Genomic DNA, 21,295 nt, shown 5'->3' with positions numbered 1-21,295 from the left:
GTTAATTATAACCCCCTAAATCATGTCGAAGGGTTTGTTTCAGATCAGACCAAATGCCCCTTTAACTTGTATGCCTCTAAGCTGAGAGCCTGGAAATAAATTCCTGACTTCTGCTTCCCTCGGCTATCCTATATTTGGTTGAACTTTTCCTTTTTTATTTTTCTCAACATGGTTTTCTAATTTAGGCCTTATTTTCCTGAAGTCAGAGCCAGGCCAAATACAGGCATCAGTAAATTTCTCACAGTTCTTCTCTGAGAATTAAGGAGAGCCATACAGATCAGGGTTGTCTGCTGTCATGTTTGAAAAGCTTACGTGTGCTGAGTGACCACTTTTCCTCTAAAACCATGAATGCCTCCAGGCTAAGCACTGTTTCTAACTCCATTTCTAGTTCCCCAGCACCTAACTCACTGTTAGACACTTAAGTTGTTGTTAACAAAAGTAAGTTTTTATATCACCCTATCAAGATCATTTCCTTTTGAGTAGACACTAATTAATAAGTACTTGTCAGAATCAGTGTAGCAACCTATCACAAGGTTCTCTAATTAAGAGGTTGAGGAAGATATATAAGCACTTCAGTATTACTTGAATATAAGTAGATAAGCCAGAAGAATTTAGATCCTGGTTAAGTTCAGAACAGAAAAGCAGTGAATGAAGTTTAAATATTCTAAAAGGGATTTTTTAAGAACTTAAAATTACTTACAGATTTAGGCTGTTTTATTTTTGCAGGTTTTGTCCATAGACCTTTCCTTGAGATTCTTGAGAAACTTTACATACTAATCTACCTTAAGAATGTGAATAGAGGCGCCTGGGTGGCTCAGTTGGTTAAGCATCCCACTCTTGATTTTGGCTCAGATCATGATCTCAGGGTTGTGATATCAAGCCCTGCATTGGGCTCCATGCTGGGCTTGGAGCCTCCTTAGGATTCTCTCTCTCCCTCTCCCCCCATCCCCCCCAAATCTCTCTGTCTCTCTAAAAAAAAAAAAGTGCAAATATTTTGCTGGTGTCAAAATTGAATGTGTGATCAATGAGCAAGAACTGAAAGGTCTCTGTTCTAGGCAGGATCGAGAACTTCTTTTTTTCTAATTCCACACAGACACGTCTTCGGCCTCTGAGGATGAGGGCTCTCTGAGACGCCAAGCTGCGCTCTCTGCTGCCTTGCAACAAAGCTTACAGAATGCTGAGTCCTGGATCAACCGTTCAATTCAGGGATCGTCCACTTCTTCATCCGCATCTTCTACGCTGTCCCATGGAGAGGTCAAAGGAACCAGTGGGTCTCTAGCTGATGTATTTGCCAATACTCGAATAGGTAGGAGCTGGATCTACCCAAGAAGCTCAAATTATGTTCCATTTGGCTCCCAGCATCCAGGAAATAGTTTATGATTTGTATTAGGTTTTTCAGAGTGGCCTAAGAAAATCAGAACGAACATAACAGTTAATGGGGCAAAGAAGGAAACACCTGAAATACATTTGGAATGATAGGTATCATCTGCATTATTGGTGCATAGCATTGCCCACCTGAAGCCATAGCTATTTCCATAAGCAATACTCAAGCTGCAAGATATAACACCAGTCTTAATGTGGGTTTATCCCTGTTAGAGAATATTCCACGTATTAAAAGGTGTTAAACTATGTAACATCTTAGATTTTCCCAGGATTGTTATCTGTGTTTTCTCGAACAAAAACCCATAAAACCTGAACAAATTCTGCACTAAGACAGTATCAGTGAAGCCCTTTGTCTTTAGCATAAAGACTGGATTTATTGTCCTTGCTGCTGTGTTATTGCTACACCTGGGGCGTGCAGGCTGAGGATGTTGGTGCTCTGTGAGCTGCTGCCTGCTGCCGATGCGCCTGTATGGATTGTAGCTTTTGCTTGGCTCTGCTTTACGTTTCTGTGTGTGTTTTTTTAAGAGTTTGTGACATCTGCAGGTAAAGATACAGCTCAGATCTCTGCTGCTAAATTGGTTGGTACATATTGCACTAAGTAGTGTGTTTTGAACATCATGTGTCTGTGGTGTCTTAGTTTTCGTATCAGTGACCTTTCTCTATTACCTTACATATATATATCTTTAATCTATTAATTGATTTCTGAAAAGAAAAACTTAGAAAATTTGTAATTCAAGCCTGTAATGAGTAAAGAACATAGCTACCTGGAGGGTATGATTGCCCACATTAAAAAGCTAAGTGCCAACAGCTGGTGCCTTGTCTTGCACTCTTGGCTCTGCCCTGTAATTCACTGAACCTCTTAAAGTAGCTACAGATGAGCACGCTCACCACCTCTTCTGTTTGGAAAGACAAGCAGCAGAGCCATGGTTGGGTCAGGTTTTATTTCCACATTTGTCTAAAAGAGAGCAATTTCAGTTATTAAAAATATTGTCCTTTTTTTTAATACTTTATTTATTTGACAGAGAGAGACACAGCGAGAGAGGGAACACAAGCAGGGGGAGTGGGAGAGGGAGAAGCAGGCTTCCCGCTGAGCAGGGAGCCTGATGTGGGGCTCGATCCCAGGACCCTGGGATCATGACCTGAGCAGAAGGCAGACCTAATCCCCAGTTAACTCTGTCTGGATTTTTTTAACAAGATGATTTCATCTGACCTTATATTTTTTCTCTTGCTTCTGCTAGTCTATGAAGTTTTTTGTTCAGGTACTCAGAGAAACTGTTTTATCTAACATTATTGCCTTTTGGATGTTTGCTCTAACAGAAGCAATTCATCTTCCCAGTAGAAAAATTTGAAGGTACAAATAAAGATAATCTATAAAGCCATTTCCCATGGATAACACTTTAATGTGTCTCTTCCTAGATTTTTTTTGCATATGAATATATAGGGTTTTGGTCCTTTTTACAAAAATGTAATTGTACTAAACATAGTGTTCATAACTTGCTCTTCTTAGCAGTGTATCACAAACATCTTTCAGATCATTAATATAGAATTATACTATATTTTTATGGTTTCAAAGTATGCCATTATATGGTTATGCTTTGGCTTATTTAGCCATTCCCCTGTTTTGGACATTTAGCTAGTATCCAATTTTTTGTTATTGTAAAAACTGCTGGAAGGAACATCCTTGAACACACAACTTGGTGCGTTTGTCTGATTATTTCTTTAAGATATATTCCAAGTAAGTGGAATTGCTGGGTCAAACAAAAGTGCCTATTCTTAATGCTTTGTTACTTCATTATCCTACAGAAAGGTATACTGTAGTATACTTGTGCTAGTAGATTTAGAACTTTAAAAACTATTGAACTAGTAAGAGCAGACTTTTAGGGCATAGAGACCTTACTCCCAAACTTATTTTAGAAATTGTTTATATTATGCTTTTTGTCTTTTTTATAGTTTTGAGTGGCTTGTTGTTATTCTTGTGAATCATATATTTTACTTCCTCTAATTTTCATTTCCTTCTCCAGATGTTTTTCTAAGTTTTTTGTAACACATCCCTGTTGAATGGCTCTCCTCCAACTTATGTCATTCAGTTTCTCAGTATTAAGAATCCCTACATGAAGCAGAGTACAATAACATTATTTAATCATGCTTCAATCAAGGGAAGAACCTTGTGTGTCAAGTAGATCCGAGGTTCTTGTGGATTATTTTATAAAAATTGGAAGTGGGCTTTATCTGGTTTTCTTCATCTGGAGACCTGAGGAATCTGACCCCACTCCCAAGACACTCCTTCCATTTTCAGTGGAAGAAGAAACATAGATAAGCCAACATAAACATGAAGAAATGCTTGAGACTAGAATATTAGTAGCATTATGACCATACTCACTTTGTTTTCATTTTGAAGTCACTCACAATTTTTATTCTATTATGATTATTAATATTGAATTTCTACTAGTCTTTCTGTGTAGGAAATGTTTTTCAGGAATATTTAATGTGTGATTTGCTCTCACTTAAGGCTATTCAAATTTTTTTTTTTAATCTTTTTTTTTTTTTTTTTTTTTTTTTATTTGACAGAGAGAGAGAGAGACAGCTAGAGAGGGAACACAAGCAGGGGGAGTGGGAGAGGGAGAAGCAGGCTCCTGGCCGAGCAGGGAGCCCGATGCGGGGCTCGATCCCAGGACCCTGGGATCATGACCTGAGCCGAAGGCAGACGCTTAACGACTGAGCCACCCAGGCGCCCCAAGGCTATTCAAATTTTTAAAAATAATAATTTTGATATGCTCTTCCTTAACCTCTTGCCCTCTCATTATATCTTCCTAGTAGAATTTGATTTCAAAGGTTATTTTATAACAGTTGATGCCCTGTTTATGTAATTTTTTCCTTGTTAAGAAACAACAAAAATTTAAAGAATTTTTTTATTGCTAATGTAATATGATTCTAAATTTTGTTTTCTCCCCTCTTAGAGAATTTCTCTGCTCCCCCTGATGTTACTACAACTACCTCTTCTTCATCATCATCTTCCTCAATGCGCCCAGCAAATATTGATCTGCCCCCCTCGGGGATAGTTAAAGGCATGCACAAAGGATCCAACAGGTCCAGCCTTATGGATACAGCTGATGGTAGGGAGTTCTTTTGGGCAGCTAAATAGAGAATATTAGTTAAACTGGGAAAATTCACATCGTGAATAGCAGCGCCTGAGTGGTTGAGCAGAACTCCACTGCCCACATGTCCCCTGGAGCACCCTCTTTTTCAACAGCCTGCCCTGTGGCAGCACTGTTACTTGTTCAGACAGTCTGCATTGTCAAAAGATAACTCTGAATAAAAAACTGAGTATGGAAAAAAAAAATGCTGTAAGTAAAAAAGAGGATTAGATGAAATCTGGAAGCAGGGTGTTAATAATAGCACCATATTTGTTCTGTGTTGTCATAAAACTTGTTATGTACATATTTGTACATTTCTGGCCCAGTTGAATTAGAGTAAGACTGAGCAAAAGCCAAATGTCATTAGAAATAAAAACTCCTAAGAGGATTGAGAAGCTGAGATAGCCCTAAAATCAATGAATTTTAACTTACTGTTTTTTCCCTTCTAGGTGTTCCTGTCAGTAGCAGAGTATCCACCAAAATCCAGCAGCTTCTCAACACTCTGAAACGACCCAAAAGACCTCCCTTAAAAGAATTTTTCGTGGATGACTCTGAAGAAATTGTGGAAGGTAGTAGTAATAATACTGAAGACATATATACCTTCAACAAACATATCTTAGGCAATTACTACATGTCAGGTACCGTAGGATTTAAAGGTGAACGAGGCAGCATTTTTGTTGAAAGAATTCGTAGTTCTCTGTTCTTCTTTCCCTAAGGATCATTTGTATTTCAGATCTCAGGTGCAAAATAAAGAGGGAGGAAGGGGAGAGAAAGGCAAAGAGATAACTATGGAGCATAGAGCTATCCTTGTAAAATATGCTCTTTGAAATTAGGAACTTTCCCAAATATAAAATTTTTTAAATTATTTACATTTTGCATTATCCTAGAATACACATGTCAAATTTGACCTCAAAAATTTGCCCAGTCAGAGACACTTGCAGATCTTATTGTCAGAGAGTTCTCCCTATTGTAACAGTCTTTCCCCTCCTTCCATCCCTGCCTTAATCCTTTCAAATAAAGTCTCTCCTTACAGGGAAAAAAAAAAAAAAAATTTGCCCAGTCTTTTTTGATACAACATAATCCTTTTGTTAAATCAGTCAGTCAACACATATGTCTGCTTTTTACAGGACACTGTGGTAAATGGTGAAGAGTTCAAAGATTTATGAAAATAGAGCCACTCCTTCATATTGTTTACACATTAGATGTACTAAAATATATACACGTGAAAGCATAGTTTAGCCAGTAAGTATGTATCGACTAATACAACAGCTGGGAGAAGGGCAGAAATCAGTCCCATCTGTGTGGTTAGGGAGAGCTTCGTAGAGCAAGTGGTAATAGTGATTTCTTTATTTAATAATTTAACAGATATTTATGGATGAAATCATGTGATGTTTAGGATTTAATAGAAAGAATTGGGAGTTGAATGAGTAGGAGTATAGATGAAATGAAAGTGGCCGTTTGATAATTATTGAAGCTGGATGACGAACAGATCTACCTAACAAAAGGTTTTGTCAACAGAACTGAGCCTTGGTAGCTTTGTAGTTCATTTTTACATTCTGAGACTAATATAGTAGGCTTTGATCACTTTGGACGTGTTAATGGAACTAGGCATGTTAATAGACTAGATCTGGTCTTAGCCCACTTTATGCAGCCAGAAGCAACAGGCAACCTGACATATGAGGTTAAGATGACTTTATGTTTCTTTAGGAGTCACTAAACTCACTGAACTATGGACATCTTCCTACATATCCTGATATTCAAGATGCTCATACCAGTAATAGCCTCCCCAGTATTTCTAGCACTGTGTATTAATCAGGCAAATGAAGGTCAAGGTTTAATAGGAATCATACTTGAACAATTTTCATTGGCAGAATAGGACTAACAGCTTTCCACTAATTATAAATAGGCAACAGTTGCTTATTTAAATAATGATTATCTTTGGAAAAGTAAAGTATCCACATGTCTTTGGAAGCCTTTGAAAGAGTGTCCCCCAGGGTCTGCATTGAGGCCTAGTGGGTGGCAATAACGTACACACTTTTATGACCAGAAGACTATAGGCATAGACCATATATACAGTCTGTCCATAAAAACAAAACTATTTAGAATCACACATACTTATTTTTTTAATGAATATGGTGGTTTAGAGTCTGGGAATATATGAAGCAGAAGGGCAGCTGAAACGTTATATACCTAGGGCAGTGAATTGGAAAGTGAAACTATTTCATTAGTTTTATGTTAGTAGAAAAAAGAATCAAGACATTTTAAGTAAATTTCCCAAGTCTGTCATTAAGTTGAGCTATAAAATAAAAGTTATTTCATATTTCATTTGCCCATCTAATACTTGCTGCTTATTCTGTTTCTTTTCCTTTCTATGCCTCTTCTCTCATCTCCCACTCACCTGGCTAATTCCTACCCTTCCTCTAAGACTCAGCTCACATGGGGGACTCCGTCCTCTAAGCTAGGTGATGTGGCCTTCTTCTTCCATCCCTGTAATGTTTCTGTCATGCATTGTTCATGTTTCTCTACTTAGTTCTGTGTATGTGTGTGTGTCCCCCTTGCACTCCAGATACCTTATGAGGGCGCAGACTCGGTGCTCCTTGCACCTAGCACTTATTAGAAACAATAAATGTTTGTTGAAAGAATGATATGTACAGCATTTATTTCCTCAGTGTTTATTACATCCTGTGCATATCATTGGCACTCAGTAAATGACTTTGTTCCATGTATAAATTATCTTTGCTGCTATGAAAATAGAATTTTTTTGCTTTTTATTATTTGAATAATATTTGTTCATTGTAGAAAAATTAAGAGGACTTTTATTTATATGAAAAAATATGAAATACTATTCACCTCCAATTTCTGGAATGACCTAGCACTTCCGTTCCCCCAAATTCAGTTCAATTTAATTAACATCAGTTGAGCTACCATTATGTATTAGGCACCATAGGCAATAAGAAGACAAAGAACCAGGCCTTCTTTAAAGAAGGTGTCAGGCTTAGGGGGAGAAAAGCTTACACAGTAATTCTTTGAGGATCCTCAGTGCTTTAATTAAGGGTAGACTACCATACAGTGGGGGAGCACTAAGGAAGGAATGACTGGGGACGGCTTCCCAGGGAATGTGCTATTTGAGCTGCATCCTGACAAAGATGAGTACAAGTATACCAGGAGCAAAGGGGTTGGCCAGATGAGATGTGTACGAAGGTACGGAGACATGGAACACTGTCATCCATGCTCATTATCTGTTTGAGTTTAATAATGACCCTGTGATCCCGTCTTTGCCTTTTGACTAAGATCAAGTGTAATAATGACCCTGTCTAAGTGTTACTATCCCCATTTTACAGATGAGGAAAAATGAGGCTCAAGTAACTCAAGTTGATTAAGGTCACACTGGTAAAATGTTAACGTAAATTTGGGTTTTCTGACACACAGTTCAGTGCTTTTTCGTTAAATACAAGCCAGTGAAGTGCAACCTGGCTCTCTAACATCAGACCCTTCTGGATTAGAAGGATTTAAGGATTTAAAAACCAGTTGAGTCACATTATAAAATTGCTAAAAAGGAATGTAGGCTCTGTGCTTTTCTGTACGTTCAGTGATTTGCTTTGTTAGAGTCAGGATTTGTTAATTACATAAAATATATTAAATATGATTTCATGATTATGTGGGAAGGTGAATTCAGGCCCATTTTGTGGATTACCATTTCTAGCGATATCATTTCTTTTTTCAGAGTGAGTTTAAACCAAATAAAGATGAAGAGAAAAGGGAAATATATTTGCGATTAGAGACCTAAGTTTTGTTAGTTGCTATTTGTATATATTTCAGATAATATTTTTATAACCCCTGGGGTTTTTTTTGGTACAGTACCTCAGCCAGACCCCAGCCAGCCCAAGCCTGAAGGACGGCAGATGACCCCTGTAAAGGGGGAGCCATTAGGAGTCATCTGTAACTGGCCTCCTGCTCTTGAGTCGGCCCTGCAGCGCTGGGGCACCACGCAAGCAAAATGCCCCTGTCTGACCGCCCTGGACGTGACGGGGAAACCAGTTTACACGCTCACATATGGTCAGTTTGCAAGAGTCCCAGCTCCTTCCTTTTCTCCTGATAGTTCTTCATATTATCATGGGTGGTGTTTTCATCTTGATACTTAGCGGTTGCTGGTCATTGTATTTCAACAGATCTTTTAAATTATTTTAATAGGATCCTGAGTTCTAAGTAAAGCTATTGTCAAATATTTTCATTTGCTAAATGATATTTGCAAAGCAGCTAATATTTAAAAGAGCAGGAAGAAGAAAGAGGCTTTCTGGATCCACTGATGATTTAATATTAGAAAGGGATTTGGAGAAGGTGTTTGGGCAGGATATATGGCAGGATAGTTTTTGTTTTTAAAGAAATGCTTTTTTTTTAAAGATTTTATTTATCTATTTGAGAGAGAGACAGAGATAGTGAGAGAGAGCACAAGCTGGGAGGAGAGGGAGAAGCAGGCCCGACAACGCGGGGCTTGATCCCAGGACCCTGGGATCATGACCTGAGCTGAAGGCAGACGCTTAACTGACTGAGCCACCCAGTTGCCCCCAAAAATCTGATAGTTTTATCTAAAAATTGAAACCAATTACTTTTTAGATCTTTGCCATTTCATTCTACCTCTTGCTAGAACAGGCACAAAATTTTATAATGAACAAAGAATTAGGGATGCCTGGGTGGCTCAATCATTTAAGCATCTGCCTTCAGCTCAGGTTGGGATCCCGGGGTCCTAGAATTGAGTCCTGCATCCAGCTCCTTGCTTGGCAGGGAACCTGCTTCTCCCTCTGCCTGCCGCTCCCCCTGCTTGTGCTCGCTCTCTCTCTAATAAATAAATAAATAAATAATTTTAAAAAAACAAAAAACCCCCAAAGAATTGGTACTTTTCCATTTAGTTTTGCACCCCAGCTAAAGTTTGATTTTTCCTTTTTAAATAGCTTTTCAAAGTAACTTATTTTTCTTTTAAAAATTCCTCTAAAATAATTTTATTTTTCAATTTTTGGATTTTTTTTTTTTTTTTAAAGATTTTATTTATTTGACAGAGAGATAGACAGCCAGAGAGGGAACACAAGCAGGGGGAGTGGGAGAGGGAGAAGCAGGCTTCCCGCAGAGCAGGGAGCCCGATGCGGGGCTCGATCCCAGGACCCTGGGACCATGACCTGAGCCGAAGGCAGACGCTTAACGACTGAGCCACCCAGGCGCCCCTTTTAGATTTTTTTTAAAAGATTTTATTTATTTGAGAGAGAGAGCTCAAGCGGGGGTCGGGGCGGGAGGGGTAGAGGCACAGGGAGAGGAGAAGCAGACTCCCCGCTGAGCAGGGAGCCCAGGACCCTGAGACCATGACCTGAGCCAAAGATAGACACTTAACCAACTGAGCCACCCAGGTGCCCCTATTTTTCAATTTTCAACAAGAAGAAGAATGGATTCAACCTGGGCTGTGAGATTTTGTACTAGTTTATTCAAACATCAGGTTCCTTTTTCCCTTCAGAAGTGAAGCTCAGGGACGCCTGGGTGGCTTAGTCGGTTAAGTGTCTGCCTTCGGCTCAGGTCATGATCCCATCGAGTTCCACATTGGGATCCTTGCTCAGCAGAAAGCCTGCTTCTCCTTCTGCCTGCCGCTCCCCCTGCTTGTGCTCTCTCTCATGCATTCTCTCTCTCTCTGGCAAATAAATAAAATCTTAAAAAAAAGAAGTGAAGCACATGTCCATAAACCTAGATACTGAGTAATTTTCGGAAGAAAGTAGTTTTTATTTAAAGAATCTGACAGACGTGAGTTTAAAACCCTAGCTGCCCCTCTGAATGAGTTATATGTAAAACTAACATACCTATTCAGAATGACATGATTTCTTTTTCACTTTCTGCATAATCTAAGATAAGAATTTCTAAGGGTGTTTGGAGGGAGGGGGAAGAAAGAGGGGAAGATCAACTTTTTTTTCCCCAAAAAGTGGTTTTTAGCATTCATTTCAGAAGCTATATGTTAATTTCATCCATGTAACGCTTAAAGCAGTTAGCTGACTAAATCTTTACATGTTTATTTAACACCTATGAATATATCCACATGTTTCACCTAATTTCCATATTGTCTGTTTTCACTGAAATACAGTGCCATGGAATGCTTAATCATTTGAGTCATACTTCTGCTTTGCAGTTAACCTCAAGTATCTAATACCATATATGTAAGTAGTTCTTCAGAAGAAGCTTAGAGCAGAAGTAGTCTTCTGATTTTCAGCCCTGTTATAAAAATTGTTGTCCTCCCTTTAAATGTGATCAGCTAACATCAAATTATTATTAAAGATATTCAGATTACTTCACAAAAGAATTTGAAATATTATCTATTACCAGAATGAGCATCTGATAAAGCTTTCTTTTTGTTTGGAAACAGGACTGGCTTCTGTAAACTCAAGTGAATATAAAGCATTTTTTGTGGGGGAGGGGCTTTGCGTGTTGGGGGTGATGCTTGTCTACTGAGACATTTGGAAGGGCCACTGTCTTACTAAACGTGCTAATGAACTGAATGCCCCCTCGCTGACATAGGCCTGTGTTTTTCTATATGATTCTTTTCTTTTTCCAGGAAAGTTGTGGAGCAGAAGTTTAAAGTTGGCCTACACACTGCTTAATAAACTGGGGACCAAAAATGAACCTGTATTAAAACCTGGAGACAGGGTAATTGGTTTTTTGGTTCTAGGGAGGTGATGTTTCATTGTTTTCTAATATGCACATTCTGGATTTTTAATGCACAACAGTACAATTTATGTAACTCTTATTCTTAGAAAATGAAAATGGTTTGCTCAATGCCAGGTTATAGTTCTTATATTCATAGATTGAAGGAAATTGACATGTCCCTTTCAGTAGCTGCTACTCAGTAAATTCTTGTGCTAATACAAAGAAAGAGGAACCTAACTCTTTCTGGAAATAAATATTTCAATAATCAGAGAACAAAAATAGCAATAAAGTTTACTCTGATTTTTTTTCATTACAAATTACCCATAAAAATTTTTCAAAACATTTTCTGTGGTTTTATGTAGAAAGAGAGGGTGAGCCATATTCTAAGAAGAAACAAAATGACATCATTTAATTTCTTCTTTAATTGAAGGTGACATTAAACAAAATTTTTTTCTAGCTTTTTGGAGAGTTTTTTTCCTATCAATGACTTTCTAAATATGATGACTTCTTATCGTCAAATGTTACTTTTTATTTGGTATTTGTAGAATGAAGCATCAACTACACAACAGACTTCTTTTTAGTAGGCTCATGATATAGAACCTCCTGAACTAGCCTTTTAAAAATACTTTTGCACTGTGGCAAAGGGCACCTAGAGGGTGACTTCCACTTATAACTGTGACACATGAGGGTTTCCTGGTCCTCACTGAACCCTAAGAAGGTAATTTTTGTGTCTTCCTAGCACCATAGACACTTGTGTGCAGGAAGGAAATGGGTTGTCTTAAATGTTTTGTGGAATTAACATTTTTTAGAACTCTAGAAAGGATTAGCAACTTGAGGATTGAATTTATCTTGGGAGTGAGTTAAGAGAATTTGAAAGTAAAAGAAGGGGAAACAAGAGTCTGGTGACATAATTAAGTTTAACATGTCAATCTATAAACATCTAAGCCAAGTAACAAGCTCCACAATGATAATGGTTTTACATTCCTTCAGTAAATTAGGAAGGGTCAGTTATCCCTATGATGCATTACAGGTGAGATCACAGTTTTGAACAGTTTGAACATAGGTTTCAATGTTTATCTTTTGTAGATGAATTAACTTTTTATCCATAATGGCTTGTGCCAGTAGTACTTACACCATTACCAAAGCCTTCATGCTAGAGTACTTGCATTGTTGGCTAAGTGAGTGAGGACTAATGCAATGAACTCATTAAAGAATAAGAAACCTTGAGTTGGCCCTATAATGGCAATCGAGTCAGTCAACTCCTGTGAGTTCTCTGAGAGTTGTAAGGCTTATTCTCTAATATGCTGGCTTATCTAGAGAGACCCATTACATTTATTTTATTGCTTTAGTCATGCACTAAAGTAAATTGCCTTAGGTTTCACAAGTAATTAACTTACTACTTAAGGTGAGTTGTTAACTGCTCAATCACCAGTAGAATTCAGTGAAAAATTTTTCTTATGATGATGATGATGAATTGCATTATAGTTTCCAAAACATGTCTAGTATAATCACGGGAATGATAGAAATCTTTTTTAGACTTGTGCATCTTTCTCAATAACTTAATTTTCTTTAGGCTATTCGTTTGATTGTGTTCATGAGACACGTTATATATAAATGTTTATCTTAGACAATGACATTGAAAGTATTAGTCTGGTTTTATTCCTCTGTTATTGAATGTCATTATGCATTTTAGGTAGCCCTGGTTTACCCCAACAATGATCCAGTCATGTTTATGGTGGCTTTTTATGGATGTCTCCTGGCAGAAGTGATTCCAGTGCCTATAGAGGTACCTCTTACCAGAAAGGTAACATTGCTAAATTTAAGAGGAATGTAGCCTGATGTGACATGGTGGGCTTCTTGGATCTTGGATCGATTGACTCCATCATGACATTAGAAACAGCCTAACCGTTTTCTTAAGTATTCAGCTTCACTTTCTAAAAACATGAGAGTTGTAGACAAATAATAGTTATTATTGTTTATAAATTTCAGGAAAATAATATTGTTTCAACTAAGTTAGAATTTTTATAGATAAAATTTAAAAATCATAGGGGCATACCTTACTTTTCAACAATTACCATTTATAAAGAGGATCCCTATTACTTCCTTGAGACTATAGATAATCCACATTTATAATAAGTGAGACCTTTTTGTGAAGGGATTTCCTTTAATTGTATCATACAACCCAGGATTTCCTTTAAGTTGAAGGATGATACAGTGATGCATATTACTACTCTGGGGAATAAGATTTTACTTTAATGACACATCAGCCCATGCAGCATATGTAGCAAATTTTTTTAAGTTTAACCGAAAGATTTCTCCATGAGCTGTTTGACCCTGATTTTCTCCTACAGTTTATTGAGGGATCATGATAAAGACAAATATGATAGAGACTGTGGATTTATAAGAACAGTTATTTTGTGAAAGGAGTAAAAAACAAATTGGTAACATCCCTGAAACTGGTTGATGGGATATAGCGTCTTTAGATTAGTCAGGAAATCATAGGGTTGTTCTTAAATTATTAAGTTGGCTGTGTTTGTGTGGTTTCATAATAATACTTTCAAGGTGATATTTTAATGGAACTACCTTAGACTATCTCTTCCGTTGTTTTCTCTGCTGTTGTCATAAGGCTTAAATCTTACCTCCTTTAAAATAGAATAATAAGGAGTATGTGGATTTAGGTATAACCATCCATTCGCTTTCATTGTAAATTTGGACATTTGGTGTCCATTTACATTATTTTATTCTGACCTGGGTTGCTTTGCTTTTGAATTTGGGGATGTGGCTAGGTCAAGACAACTTAACCAGGTTCACGTCACATCTATTTCACTGACCTGAAATTAATTTAAAAGAGGAACATTGCTGACTTTTGAATAAAATGGTCACATTGGCTGGTAGAATTCACCATTAGCAATGTCAGATTAATAAAATATTTGATTTGTACTCAGAAAGTCATTGTATTGTAGAAGTTATTTGGAAGAACATATTGTCATTGGAGTTTGACAATTGCCAGGTGTCAGTGGGGTCCCGTGAATGTTATCACACAAGTGCCAGAGCATTGCTCAGTGTTAGGTTTGGGGCACGGGTGTGCTCACGTTCACTCCCCACCGTGCTCATTATCTTCTCTCCACAGGATGCTGGAGGGCAGCAGATTGGCTTCTTGCTAGGAAGCTGTGGTATTGCCTTAGCTCTTACCAGTGAAGTTTGTCTAAAGGGGCTGCCAAAAACCCAGAATGGAGAAATTGTACAGTTTAAAGGTTAGTAATATTTATACTTGAATTATCAATTAAAAGTTAAAACTTATACTTTAGTAAGTATTTTAATTTAATAATAGCTAAGTACTTAACATCTATTTTCTTATTTAATTCTCACATTCTTATGAAGTAGGTACCATTATTATCCCCATTTTACAGGTGAGGAAACTGAGACACAGAGAGGTTAAGTAACTTGCCCAAAGTCACAGCTAATAAATGGCAGAGCAGCGATTTGAACCCAAATCTGTCTGATTCCACAGCCCACACCCTTAACCTTTATGCTGATGGTTGGAAAAAGCTACCACTCTGTTCACTAAAGCTAAATGCTACATGTAGAGACAGAGGATAGACCACTAACCTCAGTGGACTTCCACTGCCAAATGGACCTCCCAATTGTTGAGGTAATGTCAAGGCCTGAAATTAGCATGTGGAACGATTGTACTTTTGAAAGAAGGTATAATTGTCTGGTGATTTATCACTAAAAACTAATAAAAAATGCAGTCTTTTACTGATTTTACAATGACCTTGATTTGGTCTCTTGATACTAAAACGACCAATTCAATGTGAGCTCCTTCCCTTATGGCTTAGGCAATTCAATTTTTATTTTGGGTTTGATTTAGGTTGGCCCCGGCTCAAATGGGTTGTAACAGATTCCAAGTACCTTTCAAAGCCACCTAAAGACTGGCAGCCCCACATCTCACCTGCTGGTACAGAACCAGCGTACATTGAGGTAAGTCCTGAGACTAGAACATACATTCTGGCTTCGTGTGGCTTCAGTTGCCGTCTTATAAAATTTAAAACTAACCTTTTGCAGTTTTAATTTTAGAAAAGCCTCCTGGTTTGTTGGAGTTCCATCTTTTGGCTTGTAAAATGCTTGTATTGGACCTTCTCATTGTTTTTAACGTAAATACACATTCAAGAGAAAGACAGCCCCCCCCCACAAAAAAAATTGATCCTCGTCATGGAAGAAAGTTACACAAGATCTAGAGATGTACAAAGGTTTAAGAAATGATATAATGACAGAGATATTCCTCTGCCGCTTTGGGGGAGGTATGGGAGTGGGAAGCAAAAGAATGGAGAAACAAGGAAGGAAAAGAGCTGTGCTTGAGAAGAACAAACTTAACAGATGAAAGATAAAGAGCAAGAAGAAACACATGGCTAGAGGGTTTGGTATTGAAGGTCAGTGTAGGACCTTGAGTGATCGAAACATTCAGTTTGAGGGATGAAGTCCTCCTGCGCAGCAGGCACCAGACTAAGAGCGGCTTCAAATGCGTGATCTTAGGCAGTCCCCGCAAGAACCCGATGAGGTTGGGCCTCTTACCAAACCTGCTTTATAGGTGAGGAGACTAAGGCTTAAGTGAACTCAAGTAACCAACCAAAGTCCGCATGACTCAAAAATGACAGAGCTGGGATTTACACTCCCATCTGTTTCACTTTAAAAGCTGTGCCCTTGATGACTCTGCATTGTGCTCAAGACATATTAGTAAATGCTCACCACCTGTTTGCTAAATTAATGACAAATCAATACATTAAAAAAGAAAAGTTTGAGGAAAAAAATCCACCCAGCCTTGAGCCTGTGGTAATAACTGGCTATAAAAGGGAAGAGAGTGGGCAGTAGCTTTGAGCAGTGATATGTTCATGTTGGATGCTTTGAAAGATGAAAGAGAGCTGAGTATGTTTGACAGACAAGTGGGGGGTGCCTGGATGGCTCAGTCAGTTAAATGCCTGCCTTCAGCTCAGGTCATGATCTCAGCGTCCTGGGATCGAGCCCTGCATCGGGCTCCCTGCTCCATGTGGAGTCTGCCTCTCCCTCTCCCTCTATTGTTCCCCCTGCTTGTGCTTTCTCGCTCTCTCTGTCAAATAAATAAATAAAATCTTTAAAAAATAAATAAATAAAATAAATGACAGACAAGTAAACAGGCAATTATAATTTAGCAGTCGATTGTTAATCCATATCATTTCTCAGTGAGGACATAGTTCATCACTCCAGCCTCCTTAACCCTGCTCACTGGCTTCCCTGACTACTCTGTCAGTTCTCCTGCCTCAGTGAACACTCCTTTTCAGGCTTCTTTACTGGTTCTTCGTAAAAAGCGAAGGGCACTTCATTTGTGGCCCCTGCTTGGCTCTCTGACCTCATGTAGGACTACTACCCTCTACATTTCTAGGCTTTGGCTATTCTGAACTAACTTGCAGTTTTTACTTAGGAACCTCTTATTACCCACAGGACATTTCTTTTTTTTTTTTTTTTTTAAAAGGTTTTTCTTTTTTCTTTTTTTTAAAGATTTTATTTTTTATTTATTTATTTGAGAGAGAGAGAATGAGAGACAGAGAGCATGAGAGGGAGGAGGGTCAGAGGGAGAAGCAGACTCCCTGCCGAGCAGGGAGCCCGATGCGGGACTCGATCCTGGGACTCCAGGATCATGACCTGAGCCGAAGGCAGTTGCTTAACCAACTGAGCCACCCAGGCGCCCTACCCACAGGACATTTCTAGTGAGTTTAAAGTACCCTAGGAGTCATAGGGAGCTATTAAAGGGTTGTCAGAAGAGTTTGATAAGAATAAATATGTTGTTAAAAGATGTATCTGGTTTGGTTGGGTTAAGAAGGTAAACAGGGAGTCCAGCTTTTATAGTTATCTGGATAAGCCCAAGCTCATGGTAATGGGGATAGAGAAAAGTAGGTGGAATTGAGAGACAGTAAGGAAGTAGAAGAGGCAGGATTTAGGGCCTGACTCTGGAGAGGGAGGAAGCAAGAAAGACTCTCAGGTTTCTGACTTGAGCAATGGGGTAGATGATTCCATCCTTTATTAAGAAACTACAGCAAGGAGGCGCCTGGGTGGCTCAGCTGTTAAGTGTCTGCCTTCGGCTCAGGTCATGATCACGGGGTCCTGGGATCAAGCCCCGCATCGGGCTCCCTGCTTGGCGGGAAGCCTGCTTCCCCCTCTCCCAACCCCCTGCTTGTGTTCCCTTTCTCGCTATCTCTCTGTGTCAAATAAATAAATAATTTGGGGGGAAAAAAAAGAAAATATAATAAGAAGAGTTCATGGGCACGGGGTGGGGATGAGGAATACCATGGTGGATGCATTGATTTTCACAGGACTACAGGTCGTTAAGGGGGAACAATTGACTTTATAAGTCTGGATATCTGGAAGGAGGGCTGGGTTGGAGACCGAGAATTGGGAGCCATCAGGCGAGTGGTACCCCGATGGAATGAAGTGAAAAGAGAAGGCAGAACAGAACTTTCAGGAAATGCCAACATTTAAGGGATGGGCAAAGGAAATGGAAGGGGGAGAGAGGGGGAGAGATTATGAATAGGAGAGAAGAATATCACAAAAGCCGAGGAAGGAGACAGTGTCAAGGAAGGAGGTGTCAAATGTTATAGAAATGCAGGATAACATCAAGTATGTCATATATCCTTTTGATTTAACAAACAGAAGTTGCTGATCTGGGTGAAAAACAGCTTGGGTGGAGCATTGAGGTAAAAAGCAAAATGAGAGTTGATTGATTTGTAGGAGTGAATAGGCCATTTCTAGGTCTCCCCCTCCCGATGTAGGAGCTTCTGACAGACAGGAACCACGTCTTACCCACCTTTAACTCTCCAGTGCCCTGCTTGCTGTGTACTTGATACGATGCTTCTATTAATGCAGCTCCAGTCACTTGTTTGGCTTCTTTAGCAGCCACTTCACACTGATGACTAATTAAACTTTTAAGAATTTTTCACACATACTTTTGTCAAGCTTCATCATTCCTCAGTCCTATCTTTGCATGATTAGAGTTTGGGGCCCCAGTGCATAGCGTCAAATAGTCATATGAAACATATTAAATTCAGCCCATTACCATGGCTTGTCTGGGTTTCATTTTTGAATTCTACTTTGTCATTTGAAATAACCCATTTTATTGTGTTTTCTTATGCTTTTGTTTTTTGTGATTTTTTTTTTCTAGTATAAAACAAGCAAAGAAGGGAGTGTAATGGGAGTTACAGTGTCCCGCCTTGCAATGTTGTCTCACTGCCAAGCTCTGTCCCAGGCCTGCAATTATTCTGAAGGTCAGACTCCATCCCGTGACTGCCCTCATTGTGAGCCTCAGATATATGTGACCGTGAGCAGAGTGCTCAACGACTGGATTCCAGTTAATGACCAAATTCAGAGTGAAATGCTCTAAGACACATTCTTGGCTTGCTTTTGCTTTCTTCTTTTTCACAAATATGCTATAATTTAAAGGAACTAAAATTCTGGACAAACCAAATATGTAAAGCATGACTTCTAGAGTGTAGAAATAGAAAACAAATTAAAACCATGTGTTTATTAGCTGCAGAATGTTCTATATCTCTGTCTTCCTGTGTATACGGAGCTGACACCAGCTGTACATTTGGAGTTAGAGTCAAAGAAATCCAGCTACCAAAAAGCACAAATTAAAACACAAAAATGTATTCTGTATTGTTGAACTTTAGATACGTTGATATAGTGTAATGACTGTTTGCCTTAGAATGTTCTTTACAATATTAAATTTTTTATTTTCCTTTCATAAAATGAAACAAGTTAATACATGTTCATTAAAGAGCAGCATTCTTGTCTGGTAAAATGTATTTATATATAATGGAGGCAATCAAAATGCCAGAAAATAGGGATTGATTAAATTATAATATGCTCAAGTAGTGGATTATACCCTGAGGCATTAAGACTCCTGTTCTTGAATATTAAAGATATAGGGAAATTGTTTCAATATATCCTTAAGTGGCAACAATTTAGATACAGAGTGGTATGCCAGTTTTATTATGGTAGATATCTGTATGCCAATTTTGTAATAGTGGGCATCTGTCTAGATATAAGTATGCTTGTATGTGTGCGTGTGTGTATGTAATATATAGATATATATATATACACCAACTTTTTAATTTTTCTAGGAAGTACAATTTTTTACATGTGTTTGTGAAACTTGCAAAGTTTCTAAAATAAGCATGTGTTCCTTATATAATTAGGAAAAAAATATCTCTTGGAAGACAGTGCCTATGTCGTAAGGAATTTCAAACTCATTATCTCTTCTCTGACCTATGATCAGTCCCCTAGCCAGTTTGAGGGGATCCTCAAGTAATCAAAAGACCCTGAGAGCTTTTAGTGATTTCTTCCAAAGTATCAAACCAGTTGTTTAATAGAGACAAGTGAGACAATTTTACTGCTTAACACTAAAGATGATTTCCTTTTGTTTTTTCCTTTTTTTTTAATCCTAGGGGAGACAGTAGTAAATGTTTTAGACTTTAAGAAGGATGCCGGGCTGTGGCATGGCATGTTTGTGGTAAGCTCCTCAGAATTGTGGCCTTTAGTGTAAATTGTGCTTATAATTCAGGTCAGTATGTGTGCTGTGTAACCAGATCATCTCCCTGTGCTTGTTTGAAATTTAAGCCCCCTAAAGATCAATAATATTTTCTAGAATAATTTTGTAATACAAATGGTAATGTTTTTTATGGAGACTGTAATTCTGTTTTTTCTTCAGTGTGTGGTTGGGCATACCTTTCACATAACAGTTTGTGGGAGAACTTAGGATCAAAATTTTTTTAAAACATCGGCCATCATAGTACCACTTTTCTACAAATGACTGTATATTTATTTATGATTAACAATAGTATGTTTGAGATTTACCTCTTCTCTTTTCTGAAGAAAGGATTACATAAATGTATTTAGAACTTGGCAACTGTGCTTAATGACATCTAACCTTTCCATTGGGCAAAATATATTGAATGACTCCATGCGACAGTTAAAGAATAGAGTAACAAGGTAGATCAGGCTACTTCTGTAATAGAGGAACAGGTAACATACTATGGGAGTTAGGCCAAGGGTAGTTCCTCCCAGCTCTGATATCAGGCCATTTTTCTAGAAGAGCGACTGTTGAGTTGGACTTTGAGAAATGGGTAAGATATAGCCATTATAGAGGTATTTTGGGGGTGGAGATAAAGAGAGGGGACATTTAAATGGGAAAAGCTACCATATATAGCATGCTGAGAGATAAAGGATCTGAGAGTTGCAAAGGACCTTCGAGAGAACATCTCATCCAACTTCCCTGCGCACTGCAGGAATCTGAGAATGAGTACACAGTGAAGCCTGAGGGAAGAGGAGGAGGATCCCTTTTCACCCAGGACACCTCAAAGTAGTAAGAGCCTATTCCTTGAGTGTACATACTTTCCAGCTCCTTTCCGAAGGCCTTCCCATTTTGTTTTTTTAATCAGAGGTTAAAACACCCTTTTGAGGAGTTAGAGGGAATTTTCTCCCTGTGATACAAAGAGCAAGATAGGGACATGTATAAAGACTTGGTAGTAACACCATTTTGTCCTTGAAATTCAAAACTTTGTCAACATAGCTAGAAACTTGGAGGGAGGTAAAAGGGGGTTTACAATGGTATCTTGTTTTTGAGGGGCCACTGAGGTGGTAAATAAAATGACCAGCCTAAATACCAAGACTTAGTTATTCTGTGGGCTGGATCTCTTTGGGGCCACGGAGTCTGGGTATGTTTGGTTTGGGGGACAGGAGAGACACCAAATTGCATGACCCCCTCAGCTCACTCAGCTTTATCTACCCCAACACATCGAGCAGGACCTCCTCCAAGAATCAGGGAAACTCTGAGTTCTTGCTTTGTAATACCCACCTCTTTGTGGTATGTGGTGAGCATGCGCATGATGAAAGCACCTAGTGGATTAGAGGGTGGTTTGGCAGTATCTGGTGAATTTTAAAAGCATGTATTCTATGACCCAGCAGTACTACTTTTCTGTAGCTACCGTAGACAGACACTTGTACATGTGCGCAGGGAAGTAAGTATAAACCTGTCCCTTGAAACATTGTTTGTAATAGCAAAAAAGTTGTCAATA

At 38.5% G+C, this 21,295-nt stretch overlaps 1 protein-coding gene across 4 annotated transcripts in view; it reads left to right on the top strand.

The window, feature by feature from the left end:
• Positions 1-21,295, top strand: part of DIP2B (disco interacting protein 2 homolog B) — a 221,428-nt gene that overhangs the window by 148,069 nt on the left and 52,064 nt on the right. Inside the window, exons 5-14 of one of the 4 annotated variants that reach the window (XM_032420669.1) lie at positions 1,094-1,306; positions 4,341-4,496; positions 4,967-5,089; positions 8,376-8,573; positions 11,101-11,192; positions 12,886-12,978; positions 14,323-14,446; positions 15,064-15,173; positions 18,382-18,484; positions 19,667-19,731. In XM_032420669.1, the coding sequence (XP_032276560.1) occupies positions 1,094-1,306; positions 4,341-4,496; positions 4,967-5,089; positions 8,376-8,573; positions 11,101-11,192; positions 12,886-12,978; positions 14,323-14,446; positions 15,064-15,173; positions 18,382-18,484; positions 19,667-19,731 (1,277 nt within the window). Of the gene's footprint in view, positions 1-1,093; positions 1,307-4,340; positions 4,497-4,966; positions 5,090-8,375; positions 8,574-11,100; positions 11,193-12,885; positions 12,997-14,322; positions 14,447-15,063; positions 15,174-18,381; positions 18,485-19,666; positions 19,732-21,295 lie in introns of all 4 variants that reach the window. The other 3 variants (XM_032420668.1, XM_032420667.1, XM_032420670.1) reach the window with 3 other exon arrangements.

This window comes from Phoca vitulina, unplaced genomic scaffold (assembly GCF_004348235.1).
Source record: "Phoca vitulina isolate PV1807 unplaced genomic scaffold, GSC_HSeal_1.0 scaffold23, whole genome shotgun sequence".
Lineage (NCBI taxonomy): Eukaryota > Metazoa > Chordata > Mammalia > Carnivora > Phocidae > Phoca > Phoca vitulina.
This window is presented reverse-complemented; position numbering and strand designations above follow the sequence as displayed.